This window comes from Mustela lutreola, chromosome 4 (genome assembly GCF_030435805.1).
Source record: "Mustela lutreola isolate mMusLut2 chromosome 4, mMusLut2.pri, whole genome shotgun sequence".
Classification (NCBI taxonomy): domain Eukaryota; kingdom Metazoa; phylum Chordata; class Mammalia; order Carnivora; family Mustelidae; genus Mustela; species Mustela lutreola.
In genome coordinates, this window is record NC_081293.1 from 54237776 (window position 1) to 54254270 (window position 16495).

Consider the following 16495-nt stretch of genomic DNA (forward strand, 5'->3'; position numbering starts at 1 on the left):
ATGGCCAACTAAAGAGAAAAAAATTCTCTAAGTCCCAATACCAAAGGCTAAGATGAAGTAAGGAAGCGCCTGGGCTTCAGTTATGCAAATGAAACAAATGAGCGCAAGTGAGCTCGCTTCTCAACTGTCACTGGAAATGTCACCTCCAGGCTTACTGCAGTCCGGGTCTGTCTTATTTCCCTTTGGTAATTGTCGAGATGGTGGGTGCTAAAAAGTACATTAGGAAACTCAATGGCTTCCAAATATGGAATCTGATTGGGTTGAGTATTATTATTGTGGAAATGGGTGAGTTTGCAGGCTGGTCATCTGTGCTCTGACAGTGCTTTAGAGATGAGAGGTGGGCTGAATTATCAGTCAAGTGAAATCTATTCCAAGTTCCAAGATTTCTTTCTGCCTGGGCTATGTGACCATGAATAGGTCTTCAACATCCCTGTGCTCAGATTCTGTGAGTCAGATTACTGACTCAATGGTCATCACCTCCTTATCAGGTAGTATGTGTTCAACATTTTGAACTCCGGAGATTAGGGCCAATTGCCATTGGGACTGTATGTATTCATAATTAAGCAACTGTAAGCAGGTCAGGTACAGGTTATCACCGAGGAGAAAGGCCAATGTTATCAAGGCAAAATTAGCATAGAATCTTAAATAAATGATTTTCCCAAGTATCCTGGGAGGGAGAACAAAGGCCATCCCTTAGCTTTCCAGGTTTTTCTGTATCATGGTGTGAAAACCTACTAAATTGATATAGTTCTGTAAAGACAACTATTCCTGAGATAAAGGAAATCTATCATTTGCTCAGGAGAAATGTTTTTAGATTCCCTTCTTATAAAAAGTAATTTGGCCTCTTCCCCCTATCCCAAATCCCTGAGACTTTCAAAGGATAAAGAAACCAATTTGGAGCTCTTTCAAAGGATTTATTTGCTACAGAATTGCTTGAGCCCACCCACATGATGAACTCAGGATTTCTGTGTTTAAAAGGATTTTGCTCACGGATTTATTTTTACAAGTGCTTCAACATTCAAAAAGTAATTCTTTTCGCCAGTATTTGGCATGTCTAGAAGAGGTTAGAAAAAGTTAGAATCTATAGAATTAGATGTCTAAAAATAGAAAAAAACCCGAACATTTTAAAATTCCTCATTTGGACAGGTCCTGAGTTGAAATCACATTCATCTGCATGAAGAACTGTTTTAGGTCAGAAACACTGTTTTTTACTCCCGATCTTGATCTTAGATTTGACTGGTGAGGATTCCAGGCACTGCATGAAATGACAGGAGAGACGTATGACAGGAGAGACGTCTCTCCTGTCATTCAGTGCGCCAATTCCGGTATGTGTCCTACTTGGCCTGTAAAATTTTATATATATTTCTTAAACTTAAACCTCCGGTTCTCTGATGCCGATTGTCTTAATCTGATTCTCAATACTTTTTTAAACAAATAAACAAAAAATTTCCCTGCAAGATCATACATTTAAGTATTTGTTGCTTGTGGACAGAAACAGAGAAACCAAGTATGGATGTGAATTAACAATTCAGCAATGGAGCTGTGAATCTCTGGATGGCTGCATATGCTGCAAGCAAAGTCCCTCGCTGGCCCTGCACTTGCTGTGCACCAGAGCTGATCATCCCGGCAAGGTCAACCCGAAGAGGGTGTGAACCCCAGCAGCTGCTCGATGGGTTTAAACCGCCACTCATCTGCCTCCAGCTCTTCTACCAAACCAGCTAATTTTTCCATCCGAGCAACTTGCTGATCTGTAAAGAGTCAAGGAGGTAATATATAATACAACATATTTCCCATGAGACAGTCACCAACCACCAACGTGATCATTGGTTTAAAAATAATTTCTAAAAGGGGGCGCCTGGTTGGGCACTCAGTTGGTTGAGTGTCCAACTCTTGGTTTTGGCTGAGGTCATGATCTCAGGGTCATGAGATTGAGCCCCATGTTGGGCTCTGTGCTCAGCACAGAGTCTGCTTGAGATTCTTTCCCTCTCCCTATGCCCATCCCCTGGCTTGTGCTCTCTAAAATTAATAAATAAAATCTAAAAAAAAAAAAGATAAACATCTAAAAAAAGTAACTTCTAGGTGTGCTTGGGTGGCTCAGTGGGTTAAACCTCTGCCTTCGGCTCAGGTCATGATCCCAGGGTCCTAGGATTGAGCCCCGCATCAGGCTCTCTGCTCAGCAGGGAGCCTGCTTCCCCCTCTCTCTGCCTGACTCTCTGCCTACTTGATCTCCCTCTCTCTGTCAAATAAATAAATAAAATCTTTAAAAAAAAAAAAAAGTAACTTCTAGGAGGATTTTTTCCCCCTTAATATACAAGTGTTAGAATCTTATTCTATGCTAGTCAGAAGATTAAATCTTAAAAAAAAAAAAAAAATAGTATCCTCCATGACATAATGATTTGTGTACTAAAGTCCTAGAGATCCAGGCAATTACAGCTTTCCCTCCCACATTATGCCTTCAACGGAGAAATGGTCTGGTGGGAGAACATAGTGGCTACCAGGATCTCAGAGGCAGACAGACCATAAAGTATTACCTATATACCTGAGGAATGAAGATGATGGTAACCAGTAGGGGTCAACAATAAAAGGTTTCAGAAAGGGGAGGTAAAAGCAACACAAGAGGAGCAGGAAGCACTGCCTCCTTTAGAAAACTAAACCTTCTGACTTCAGCCTTGAGCCTCAAGGTGGACCTTTTGTCTGGCTTAAGATCATAGAATGTTTTTGTCTACAGGTAATTTAGAAAGTTCACTTAAATAGCCTTGTTGAGTTCCAGGAGTTTTTGTCACAAAGCACACTGATCTTTCTGAATCATCCTCTCCCCACACCACCCCAACTTATTCTCATGGTTAATATACAAACACTCATGTGCTTACCATGTTTCACCTGTTTAAGTGTAGATGCCACTTGATAACTGAAAACGGATTCACAGAGGAATCTCTCTGAGCCATCTACAAACAGAAGAGGAAAAGTTTTAATGTGCTTGAAGGATTTTATGGCTACTGATAAACCAGGTGAGCGTGCCTATTCTTTTCCCTGCTTTCACATTCAGGGTCCAGTTTTCAGTGTTTACAAAGAGGGCTTCTGTTTCATTGAGAACGAACAGTGCTCTGCTATAAAAGCTACTTCTTCTATACCTAGAATATTACAACAGTCCCTCTACTTGTTTCAGAGTTTAAAAATAATGTTTAAAAAAACAAAAATAAGAAACCTCAGTGTGATGTCCTGGTCAACAGTTCTCCCCCTCCTAACCTGACAGTTTCTTAATGTTCTCTTATTCTGCATGTCAGGCAAACACTGACATCAGACACATTTGGCCACGTGGCTCTTGTGCTATCAAAATACAAAGGCACGTCAAAACTCTGAATCACTTTCATTCTAAAAAGTAAAGCTGAGGGGGAAAGAGCTGTTGTTGATTTTTAATATATCAAATTACATCACTATGACCATCACAAAGCACTGCTGGGAAATTTTATTCTGTAAACGCAAATTGTAACCTTGATTTTCCAACTGAACCAAAACACTGCAATTTGCATGGCGATAAGAGTATGGTGCAATTTCAGAACGTAGCATTGTACTGGTTCCAAGAACTGGCAACAAGAAGGTAGCTAATTCAGTCACAACAGCACTGGGAAGATGATTGTGAAACATCAGCTAGTTCATGTTCTTGTCAGACAAGGGCTGATATGGCAAAATATACCCCATAAGATACAGAGCTCATATAGGAAAATGTGACTTTTAGAAACGTAGTAGAAACCATTTGGGGAAGGTGTCTTATTGCAAAAATCCTAAAACAAATGGAGGAAGAGGACACAGCTGTCTTTTTTTAGGTGGTAGTTCATGCCAGCACTACTAGGTGTCAAGCACTCACCCATCAATCATGGGCTGGCGTGTCAGCCAGCTATTAAGTGACAAGGAGATAGAAGTAACACTTTCTGGCTTCCTGCTGTGTTTCACACAAGGTTGACCTTATTTCAGAAGTCCTGGTTGTAGAAGTAAAGGAAACCTCATTTGAAATAGAGTCAGGAAGCCAGAAGGGGGAGCTCTTATGTCCTAACACTCCTGGTCAATCTCAGACTTCTAAGGTGCGGAGGCAAATTTTGCATTCCCAGCAGGAAGAAGTCTTGTTATTTTGCTACCCCAGCAGCATGAAGAAAGGGTTTTCTCCTTGCCGGCAACAACCCAGCCAATGAGAAACTGTCACTACTCAGCCAATGAAAAGCCACTACACTTCACAAATGCCTAGTTTGTGCCAATGGCCTTTTTGTTTATAATATATAGTATCTCCCAACCCCCAATATATAGTCCTCTCCCAATCCTTTGTTCTCTGGACATGACTATGGTTTTGCCATTGCTTGCCTGGCCTCAGCTACAATTCCTTGCTACTGCTGAATAAACCCATTTTTGCTGGTAAAATAACATAAGTTATTTTTAGGATGATGAGGGGTGCCTGGCTGGATTAGTTGGCAGAGCATGTGACTCTTGATCTTGGGGTCTTGAGTTCAAATCAATGTTGGGCCTAGACAGTACTTTAAAAAAAAAAAAAAAAGGCGGGGCACCTGGGTGGCTCAGTAGGTTGGGTGTCTGTCTTCGGCTTGGGTCATGGTCTTAGAGTCCTGGGATCAAGACCCATGTGAAGCCCCAAAGTGGGTTCCCTGATCTCCCTGATCTGGCAGGGAGCCTGCTTCTCCCTCTCCTTCTGTCCCTCTCCACTGCTTGTGTGCTCTTGCTTGCTCTCTCTCAAATAAATAAAATCTTAAAAAAAAAAATGGTAGTGTGCCTGAGCAGCCTAGTTGGTTAAGTGTCTGACTCTTGATCTCAGCTCGGGTCTTGATCTGAAGGTTTTGAGTTCATGCCCCTGTCTCTCTAACAAAAAAATAAACAAAATCTTTAAAAAAAAAAAAAAAAGAAGATTAACTTGGTAAACAATAAAAGCATAGATGTTGTATCCAAATGGCTTGAATATACAACCAGGAGAGCTTCTGTCCAATATATATTTTTAAAATTTTACTTATTTATTTGACAGAGAGAGATCACAAGTAGGTAGAGAGAGGAGGAAGCAGGCTCCCCCGCTGAGTGAAGAGGCCCGATGCAGGGCTCTATCCCAGGACCCTGAGATCATGACCTGAGCCGAAGGCAGCGGCTTAACCCACTGAGCCACTGAGGCGCCCCTCCAATATATTTTTTTAAACAACTTATTTTTTTATTTTAGAGAGAAAGAGAGAGAGAGCACGAACACAAGCAGGGGGAGTGGCAGGCAGAGGGAGAATCAGGCTCCCTGCTGAGCAAGGAGCCCAACATGGGACTCGATCCCAGGACCCTGGACCCAAGCCAAAGGCAGACATTTAATCGACTAAGCCACCCAGGCATTCTGTTTCTGTCCAACATTATATTCAAAATTAATTTAAAAAAGAAATGAAAATGTACTTATTTTCATATATATTATGTATTAATGTATGCACACTACATTATGTATTATTTCAAAATACTATTTCACAAATTGCTATACACCTTAGAAAGAGTGTTACGTTCTTTAAATCCAACCTCTTTTCTATATATTGTACTATATGGTATATGATCCTATCCCCTCTTCCCTCCCCCATTCTTCTGGCTGAATGGAAGCCATTTGTAAGCAGATCATCTAAACTGAGCAAAAAACTTTGATTTTCAATTAATTCAGTTTTATACTGACTGTCCAGTTTACTATGTAAATATGCCACTGTTCATTACCCTATTCATACCCTTGCTTCAAGAGTCAAATTATTTAATTCAAGTTTTATTTTAGAAAGAGCAAAGCATAAAGAATTAGAGCCCACTTCTCAGGTAGTTTGATCCTGAACTTTGGGATCTCATGCAAGGCAGTGGGGATTATGGGCTATAAGGATCAGGCCAGTATGTATTTGGAAGCTTCTAGAAGTGCTACCTCCCACTTACATTTAATCACAGGTGCTATATTAGGATAAAATGCTTAAGTTATAACATCTGCATATTTCCCTTGGCAATGAACTTCAAAGCAAAAAGATGTAAGCTAATCTTTCAAAAAGGTACCTGCATATCACTTTACCACTGTATGCCTATGGAACACACTTCCACTGATTTGCAGCTCTGTACTAACGACAAAGTTACATCCTATTAGATGTGGTATCTGCACCAATCTAAAGCCTGGAATTTCTCTAGAGAGGAGTCAGTGGGGGCAATCTATCTTCTATTTAGAAATTGTAATCAAACCCTTTGTAAGACACCAAGCAACAATGCATCGCTTTCCTCTTACGAGACAAGCAAAGATTATTAAGTAGTGAAAAGTTCAGTAAGTTGCCCAAACCTAACATCATGCCAACTCCAATAAATAGGATGCTATCAAGTTCATTTAAAAGAATACTACCTCAAAAAAAAAATTACCTCACAGCAGGAAATTAGACAATACCAGATAATTTATGTTTTAGTAGCCTACGATACCACTAAAGTTCAGCTACTTCTGGGCTGGAAGGCAGTCTCTAATTTGCTCACTAAACTGGGAGAGGACAATCTTCGCCATGGGCTAAAAACTGCTGTACAGATCTTTGGTTTATGATGGAGTTATATCCTGATAAACCCACCCTAAGCTAAAAATACCAAGTTGAAAATGCATTTAATATACCTAACCTACCAAACATCATAGCTTAGCCTAGCCTACCTTCAACATGCTTGGAACACTTACATTAGCCTACAGTTGGGAAAAAATAATCTAACACAAAGCCTATTTTATAATAAAGTGTTGAATATCTTGGGCACCTGGGTGGCTCAGTGGGTTAAAGCCTCTGCCTTTGGCTCAGGTCATAATCCCAGGGTCCTGAGATCGAGCCCCGCATCGGGCTCTGCTTGGCAGAGCGCCTGCTTCCTCCTCTCTCTCTCTCTGCCTGCCTCTCTGCCTATTTGTGATCTCTCTCTGTCAAATAAATAAATACAATCTTTAAAAAAATAATAAAGTATCAAATATCTCATGTAAATTATTGAATACTGTACTGAAAGCGAAAACCAGGAATAGTTGTATGAGTACCGAATGGTTTGTAAGTGTATCTATCGGTTGTTTACCCTGGTGATCATGTGGCTGAGAACTGTGGCTCCCTGTCCCTGCCCAGCATCCCAAGGGAGTACTGTACCAAATGTCGCTAGCTCAGGAAAAAATCAAAATTCAAAACTCAGTATGCTCTCTACTAAATGCATATGGCTTGTGCATTATGGTAAGGTAAAAAAAATCCCAAGTAGAAGCACTGGTAACCTGGGTGCTGTGTACATATTGCTTAAGTGAGGGTGTCTGTTAGAGACTGGATGCATGATAAAGTTAAGTCATAAATAATAAAGTTAAGTACATTATCTGGGTTTCTTATCCCTAGACCTAGAAGGATGCAAGATCAAGTTGAATCTGTAAGATTAAAAACAGTATCCAACCTTGGGGGCACCTGGGTGGCTCAGTGGGTTAAAGCCTCTGCCTTCGGTTCAGGTCATGGTCTCGGGGGCTGGGATGGAGCCCCGCATCGGGCTCTCTGCTCAGCAGGGAGCCTGCTTGTTCCTCTCTCTGCCTGCCTCTCTGCCTGCTTGTGATCTCTGTCAAATAAATAAAATCTTTTAAATAAATAAATAAATAAAAATAAAAAATAAAAATAAAAACAGTATCCAACCTTGGATCCTGATTGCTTTTCTTCCTTACTCTGAAAAGGCAACTTTTCTTACTTTGTTTTCATAGCTGGTTAAAGTACTCTAAGAAAAATGGTCAGGTACATGTGCATTAGATTAACTGTATAACAGCATCACCTATAAACATGATAGAAGATGCTTCCAAATCTAACATCCTTATTAAATTTCATTTAGGAGGGCGCCTGGGTGGCTCAGTGGGTTAAGCCGCTGCCTTCAGCTCAGGTCATGATCTCAGAGTCCTGGGATCGAGTCCCACATCGGGCTCTCTGCTCAGCAGGGAGCCTGCTTCCCTCTCTCTCTCTCTGCCAGCCTCTCTACCTACCTGTGATCTCTCTCTGTCAAATAAATAAATAAAATCTTAAAAAAAAAAAAAAAAAAAAAAAAAAAAAATTTCATTTAGGAGTACTCCTTTTCAATTTAACATTCTTTTTTATTTTTTTAAAAGATTATTTATTTATTTATTTGACAGAGAGAAATCACAAGTAGATGGAGAGGCAGGCAGAGAGAGAGAGAGAGAGGGAAGGTCCCCGCTGAGCAGAGAGCCTGACACGGGACTCAATCCCAGGACCCTGACATCATGACCTGAGCCGAAGGCAGCGAAGGCAGCGGCTTAACCCACTGAGCCACCCAGGCGCCCCCAATTTAACATTCTTGATTGACCAGGATAGTTCAGGGATTACCATCTCTAATTTTTCATAGTCTGTCCTTAAGTAGCTTTAAAATATAGCTAAAACTTTAAACCTAAGAAAGGGAATGAAAACTGTGCATTTTTAATTTAAACCTTATATAAATTCATCCTACAACAGAAAGCCAACACATTCCGCCATGAAACACACTGGGATGGAATAAAAAGGGACAGAACTTGTTATAACATCAACATTCAGACTAACCTCAGTAGCCTTTCTTCTTTAATGTTTCTAAGTAATCTGGTGTATATGGATATAGAATGCTTATAGCTTTGAGACTAAGGAGTACCTCCTGTATTAAATTTCTCCTGTAGCTAAAATTTAAATGACTTCAATCTTAGAGTCCATTGTTAAATACTGATTCCTCTTCTGCTGCTATCAGACTCATGAAGCAATTTAAGTGCCTCCAACTTTTGATTTTTGTGGGCAAGTTCCTTAACACCAGGTCTCTGCTGCATAAACTGAAGTTGTATTTTTAGTGCCACATATGGTAAAGGCTCCAATTGTTCACTATGTCCAGAGTCAATGATACAAACTCAAGTATTCAGTTAACACAACTGAAGAAAATGAAAAGGCAAAGACAGAAGTATGTACATCTCATTTTTATCACTGACTACACTACCTGATTGTCTCTTCAATTGTGATTTGAACCAATTCTAGAGAGGCCTGTGGTCCCAGTCTTCCCATGTTTCTCTGTCACGAATGATTCTTCTGTTTGTCCTGGCTTAACCCAAAACTCTTTCCACCTGATAAAAATGAATAAAGTTCACCCTAAAAAGCTGACTCCTAACTATAGTTTGTACCTTTCTCAGAGATTTCTGGATTAATTTTTAAATGTACTTACCAAAATTTGCAAGTTAAAGTAAAAAAGATCAATATACACCTAAGCACAAAAGTGCTAGAATCAGGTAGACTTTGAATCCTTAATAGGTTCTTTGCTGACTTTTTTCAAAGCATGACAGTTTAATCCTTATGGACCAATTCATCATGAGCATTCCCTGAATGTTAGTCAAAATACTCTGTGCTGCACCCTAGACCAATTCGGCATCTCTCAGATGGGCCAGAAATGTGCATTTTTAAATAAGCTCTTTAGGTGATTTTTATGCTCCCTATTAAGAGTTTACTGGTCTAGCTCCTAAAGTGACATGTATCCAATGAATTTCGGGTATCAATGCAAGCAACAATGCATCGCTTTCCTCTTATGAGACAAGCAAAGATTGTACTCGGATCTTGGCCAGCCAGTTTGCAAATGGATGCTGAGTAAGATGGTGGACGATCTGATGCAAATCCAGCTCCAGTGCTAGGAAAACCACACAGCACTGTCCTGTAGTGAGCCAGGGGAGCCATCTTCTCATACAAGAGTGGTGTAAATAGTTTTTATTTCCACTTAGAACCTATTTGATGTGGTTGATCTATCAGTAGATTAATTACATTAGAAAAAAATACATCAAACCTACTCATCATAGGGAGGCAGACTGGTGCCAGGATAAAGCAAACTGGAACAGGAGGTCAAGAGAATTCCTGGTTCCAGTGCTGACTTTGTCTTCAATGTAGTCAAAGCACTTTAACTTTCCTGGGTCTCAGTAAGTCTAGATGACTTCCTTGATTTCCAAAGCCTTTTTCAGCTCCAAAATTATGAGTCTGGAGAAAGATTTGTGTTTCAAATAATATTTTGAAATGGGGACAAGAGATGAAATGTGGAGCTGAAATCAGGGCAAACTCGTCTCTAATCCACTTAATAGCTTCTTTACAATTAATATTCACTGCAGGTCAGAATCCAATTATTCAGCAAAAAGCAGCGTGAGATCACCTTCTAACATCTCTCCAGCTCCTTTGGGGTAGGTGAAAAGGGCTTTCCGTGGTGGGGCAAGGTCTGAGACACTGAAACCAGATCCAGTGACAGAACTTCCACTGACCCCACCAGCTGAGGAGGATGATGAAGAGGCAGCCATTTCCTCTCTAGCAGAATTCTCACTTCACTACAGAGAAAGAAAAACAGCAATTGGCAAGTTTATGGAAGTGAGAGTGACAACATTTCATTCTAGCTGCCATAAAAATCAGCATACAGTTTAGTAAATAATTAGGTCCCCCCTTTTCTACCCTCTCTGTTCCCACAATCTTTTACTGATGCCTCAGACAAAAATGTTTCTCAGGATTTTAAGTGAAATATGTTCATTCTGTTTTTCTACTTAAAACACTACTTCCTATCATTAGCAAACTGCTTGTATCACTTGGGATCAACTGTGGGTGATTTATGGGTTATGAAGGGGTGATACGGCAATGCCAAGGTAACAGTGGACTGAGGAAATAAATTATGATAAAACAACATGCCTCATAGGACAGTTTGTCTTGGCTATATCCTGACAAAGCCATACCAAAAAATTCACTTATAAAATTTTCCAAATAAAATTCCAGAATAACACTGTGTTCTGTTCCCAAGGAAAGGGAATTGGTTAGGAAATACATATTTGTCCTTTCATGAAAAATGTTTTTTCCATCCAAATGTAATACCCAAATTGATCACTTGGTGGCATTCCCAAACTGGAAGAAAACGGCTCATGAAATGATCTTCGAATTCAAGGTTTATTAAGAATACAGCAGCTGAGGGGCGCCTGGGTGGCTCAGTGGGTTGGGCCGCTGCCTTCGGCTCAGGTCATGGTCTCAGAGTCCTGGGATCGAGTCCCGCATCGGGCTCTCTGCTCAGCGGAGAGCCTGCTTCCTCCTCTCTCTCTGCCTGTCTCTCTGCCTACTTGTGATTTCTCTCTGTCAAATAAATAAATAAAATCTTTAAAAAAAAAAAAAAAAAAAAGAATACAGCAGCTGAGTTTAACCCTATGTCATATCAAAAAATGAAAAAGCCCAAACACAAATGAGAAGATCTGTACTGAATACATGATTCCTTACACAAGTTCATAACAAAAATATTATATTACACACTTACATAAGATTCTAAGACGTTTGTTTTCTAAAAAGAATGGTCTAGAACTGTGCTAACAGAACTTTCTGCCATGATGGAAATGTTCTAACATTCTATTTCTGTGCTGTACAATATGGTAACCATTAACCTCATGTGGCTATTAGTGTGACTGAAGCACTGTGTTTTAATAAAAAAAAAATTTTTTTTAAGTAATCTCTACAGCGATATGGGACTTGAACTCACTACTCCGAGATCAATAGTCGCATGCTCTACCAACTGAACCAGCCAGGCGCCCTTGAAGAACTGTATTATAAATTTTATTTAATATATATATATTTTTAAAGATTTTATTTATTTATTTGACAGACAGCGATCACAAGTAGGCAGAGAGGCAGGCAGAGAGAGAGGGGAGGAAGCAGGCTCCCTGCTGAGCAGAGAACCCCATGCAGGGCTCGATCCCAGGACCCCGGGATCATGACCTGAGCTGAAGGCAGAGGCTTTAACCCACTGAGCTACCCATGCACCCCTTAAATTTTATTTAATATTAACTGAAACTGAAATACCCACATATGGCTAGTGGTTACTGTACTGGATAATATAACTCTAGTATTTAGACTAAAAAAATGACTTTATACTGAATAGTATGCTTTGAGATGGCTACTAGTTAATTTTATGTTATGTAAATTTTAGCTCAATTAAAAAAAGAAAGAGGGGTGCCTGGGTGGCTCAGTCATCAGGTGTCCGCCTTTCGCTCAGGTTATAATCCCTGGGTCCTGGGATAGAGCCTTGCCTCCGGCTCCTTGCTTGGGCAGGAAGCCTGCTTCTCCCTCTCCCATTCCCCCTCCTTGTGTTCCCTCTCTTGCTGTCTCTCTCTCTCTGTGTCAATTAAATAAATAAATAAAATCTTAAAAAAGAAAAAAGAAAAAGAAAAAATGACTTTAAAAGGATTTAAAAAATGAATTTCCCTCTTTATTGGCCACCAAGAATTTTAGATGATTTTTTCTTCTTTTGCTAGTTGCAAAATAAAGACATTTGTTACAAAAGTTGGAACTTATGAAAAAATAGAAAAAATGAAGGAATGCTATGCAGATATAAATCCTATATATACATAATCCAGTTTCCTAGCAAGAAAAATCCTATACTGCACATTTCTGAAATGCCGGCTGTTCTGTTTCCTCAGTTTTGTGATGAGGATTTAAGGCTGTCAGGGAAGCAGAGTTTGATTTCCGATTTCATTATATGTCCATAAGTAATATGATCAAAACTGAAGTGAGATATGGGAACAGTAAAGCAACTGTTTTAAGTAGAATGTCAGCCTATTAAAATACAAACTGATTAAGGACATTGTCGATCTTGCTATTAGATTACCTTTTCTTTTTTCTCTGAGTTCTTTAACTTTCAACTAATATGCATAGAGACAACTCTTCAAGTTGGATTTATATCCAATCCTTTGGGCAACACTAGCTTAAAATATACTTTGACAGGTTCTTAAATGCTTTTTTTTTTAAAGATTTTATTTATTTATTTGACAGAGAGAGATGACAAGCAGGCAGAGAGGCAGGCAGAGAGAGAGGAGGAAGCAGGCTCCCTGCTGAGCATGGAGGCTCCCTGGGATCATGACCTGAGCCGAAGACAGTGGCTTAACCCACTGAGCCACCCAGGCGTCCCTCTTAAATGCTTTTTTTTTTTTTTTAAAGATTTTATTTATTTATTTGACAGAGAGAAATCACAAGTAGTCGGAGAGGCAGGCAGAGAGAGAGAGACGGAAGCAGGCTCCCCGCTGAGCAGAGAGCCCGATGCGGGACTCGATCCCAGGACCCTGAGATCATGACCTGAGCCGAAGGCAGCGGCTTAACCCACTGAGCCACCCAGGTGCCCCTTAAATGCTTTTTTTTTTTTTTTTTTTTTTTTTTTAAATATTTTATTTATTTATTTGACAGAGATCGCAAGTAGGCAGAGAGGCAGGCAGAGAGAGAGAAGGAAGCAGGCTCCCCGCAGAGCAGAGAGCCCGATGTGGGGCTCGATCCCAGGATCCTGGGACCATGATCTGAGCCGAAAGCAGAGGCTTTAACCCACTGAGCCACCCAGGCGCCCCTTAAATGCTTTTTAAAACAGAATTCAAGCAGTAATGGACCTGGTCTAAATTTCTAAGTTTAAGTTTCTAAAATTAAAAACAAACAAACAAACAAACAAACTAAATTTCTAAGTGGATTCTTGCTGGGATTCAAAGTATACAGGTGATTTAGCCAGGCACTGAGGTACTCAGTCTTATTTCCCATCAGTTCAGAGCAGAACCTACTATGAATTGTTTATATATCTCACCTAAGACTTAAAACTCTAATCTTTTTCCTACACCTTGATAAATGCTCTATTCAGTTGCAAATGCAAGGGATACATTATATTTTGAAATCAGTTGCTCAGCAGAGCTCCCTAGGGACTGCCAGAGTGAGGACAGCTTCAAAGGCTGGACACAGTGTGACTTCTAAACTGGGTATAAATCAAAGGAATTCCCTTTCATCCCATTTTCTTTCAAACTCAGAACTACTATCATTCAATACACAAAACAGCCAGGGCTGAAAACTGGAGTGGGTAATTAGCACAAAGCTACAGTTACATAAATAAGCAGTTTACTGCTGAGGTAGAATAATACACTTCAGTAATTTCTAGCGTTAAAGATTTAAGTTGAATTTTGCATGCTATCAGTAGATGGGAAAAGGAGATAAAGTGAAATTAACAATAAACCCTGCTTTGCAACTGCTTTATGAAGGCAGGCATTCTGATCATGAGAACCAAACGTAATGCTTGGCCTATTCTAAGTAGTTGCTGATTTAAATAAATGTTTGCTAAATGAATTAAAAACATTTCACAGGAACCACAAAATTCCTTAAAGGTCATCAAATCAAATTCTCTCATTTTATAGATGACCACACAGAACCGAGCTATAGAAACATTAGCATACATGCTGTGATATTCTTCAAGCTATGGCTTTGTGGGCATGTATCATGTGCCATGGGAGAGAGGTAAAACAGCATAGAGGTTAGAGTTCAGATTCTGAAGCTTCTTGGTCTGGGTTCATGTTGTGGTTTGGCTATTTAGCTTGCTGTATGACTCTGGACAAATCACTTAACCTTCCCGCTCCTCAGTTGCCTCATCTCCAAAATAGGGATAATAGTATTTCCCTCATAATGGTGTCACAAAGGTTAATATAACTAAAGCATTGAAAATAGTTACAGGCCTAGTAAACAATGATATCAGCTATCCAAAATTAGTAATGGTTATTTACTCCTCAATCTTTTTTTTCACCCTCTGCAGATTCCAGTTTTTCATCCACAGTATGTCCCAACACACTGATGGGAAAAATTTCAGTTCTCTCCATTTGACAGAATCGGCATGCTCTTAGAGGGGAAAGATCTGTTCAGGAAGAGGGGAAATGCCTCCCATTAATGCACTTCACACTTTCATTTTAAGGTTCCTGCGTTTAGGAAGGATTCTTTGATCTAGGAAAGGGGGAACAGGTTGTCTTTCTACCCTGGCGGCCTAGCACAGAACCTGAATGAGAATGTTTCATGAGCGAATACCCAAATGAAAGAACTAGTAGCTCAGCAAAGGTTACATGTATGGGACAGAGAAGTGGGGTGTCCTGAGGGCTGGTCCACTATTGGCTTTTTTTCCTTCCACATTCTGCAGATCTAAAGTATTAACACAAGTCTCTCACACACCAGGTTGCCGGGCTCAGTAAAATTCTGCTTTATGAGTACATAGTCATGATGGAATAGTCTGGGGTTGGGGCCTCTAAGGTAAAGGAGTCTACGGGCAGCTGAGATCCCCATAGAAGAGCAATGCTACTTTGGGGGTCCAGAGCATGGCTGTTTCCACAGTGACAGGTTGATCAAACATTTACTTCGCCTACGACAAGGATGACCTCGTATTCATAAACATTGCTTTTTATAGGATATATGCCTATTTTCTTTTCTTTTTTAAGATTTTATCTACTTATTTGACTGAGAGAGAGATCTCAAGTACGTAGAGAGGCAGGCGGGGGGTGGGGTGTGGGGAAGCAGAAGCAGGCTCCCCGCCGAGTGGGCCCCATCCAAGGACCCCGAGATCATGACCCAGGATGAAGGCGGAGGCTTAACCCACTAAGCCACCCAGGCGCCCTATGCCTATTTTCTTAAAAAGAATCTTCACTTTAGAAGTCGCCTTATGTGGGCGCCTGGGTGGCTCAGCGGGTTAACCCTCTGAGTTCCGCTCAGGCCATGATCCCAGGATCTTGGGAACAAGCCCCGCATCAGGCTCGTTGCTCAGCGGGGAGCCTGCTTCCTCCTCTCTCTCTGCCTGCCTCTCTAGCTACTTGTGATCTCTGTCTTTCTGTCAAATAAACAAAATCTTTAAAAAAAAAAAAAAAGAAGAAGAAGTTATCTCCATATGAAAAAGACGCAGAAGGAAGTACTCTGGCGCAACGGCAAATTATTACAAGCAATCGTTAAATTCCATCATCAACAAATCATTGCACTTGAGCGGCTGGACCACCACCCAAACGAAAGCGACAGCTAAAACCAGGTGAGGGGGTCAGAAAGGGGCTGGAAAGGGGAGGGGCAAAATGCCAGCGGTTTCCAAACTAACTCCAAAGCACGCTTCCTCCCCCGTCGGTCTCCAGAGGGAGACGCCACCGGCACTGCCTCACTGCGCAGGCGCCAACCCTCCGCCCGCATGCGCACCCGGTCCGGCGCAGCCTGAGGAAAATTTCCTCATACTCCCTCTGCAGCAGGCTCCAGTTTCTCCTCCTATCTTCTCCATTTTACTAGTTCCTGCAGGTAGGATCCCAGGGATCTACTCCCTTCCACTAAGCTCCCGGGGGTCCCTGAGTCCTCGGCCACTTACCTCAGCGGATTTGGCACTTTCCCCTACAGCCCCGCCCCCAGGGCCAGTCAGAGCGGCCGCCTTTACAACGACGAGGACGGCGGCGTGCGCGCGCCCGGGCGGAGGGTACCCGTGCCGGCGGCTGCGTGAGGGCGCCCGCGCGCTGGTGGGCGTGGCCAGGGCGGAGAAGGTCGGAGGACGCGCTCTGAGAGAGGACTTCCGGGTCCTGCACCCACCTGGTCTTGCCGCAGTTTGCCTGCAGCCCCGTAGTTCCTCTTTAGTAGCTCGACTTGGTGGCCTCGGTTTTTTGCTTGCCTTTATGATTCAGGGTTTCACCTCTCCCCCTAGACATTGCAGGCCTTCC

General features: G+C 41.3%; 2 protein-coding genes across 3 annotated transcripts in view; one reads left to right on the forward strand and one right to left on the reverse strand.

Moving 5' to 3' along the window:
* Nucleotides 1-893: 893 nt before the first annotated feature.
* ANAPC16 (anaphase promoting complex subunit 16) lies at nucleotides 894-16297 on the reverse strand. The gene is made up of 4 exons (XM_059169990.1): nucleotides 16153-16297; nucleotides 10165-10333; nucleotides 2871-2945; nucleotides 894-1748 (listed from the first exon to the last, which is right to left on the reverse strand). The coding sequence occupies exons 2-4, from the start codon at nucleotides 10304-10306 to the stop codon at nucleotides 1633-1635; spliced, it is 333 nt and encodes a 110-aa protein (XP_059025973.1). The 5' UTR covers nucleotides 10307-10333; nucleotides 16153-16297; the 3' UTR covers nucleotides 894-1632.
* Nucleotides 15410-16495, forward strand: part of ASCC1 (activating signal cointegrator 1 complex subunit 1) — a 104426-nt gene continuing 103340 nt past the window's right edge. Inside the window, exon 1 of one of the 2 annotated variants that reach the window (XM_059169988.1) lies at nucleotides 15410-15831. The gene's annotated coding sequence lies outside the window, so the exon portion shown is untranslated. Of the gene's footprint in view, nucleotides 15832-15947; nucleotides 16086-16495 lie in introns of those variants that run through there. The other variant, XM_059169987.1, reaches the window with a different exon arrangement.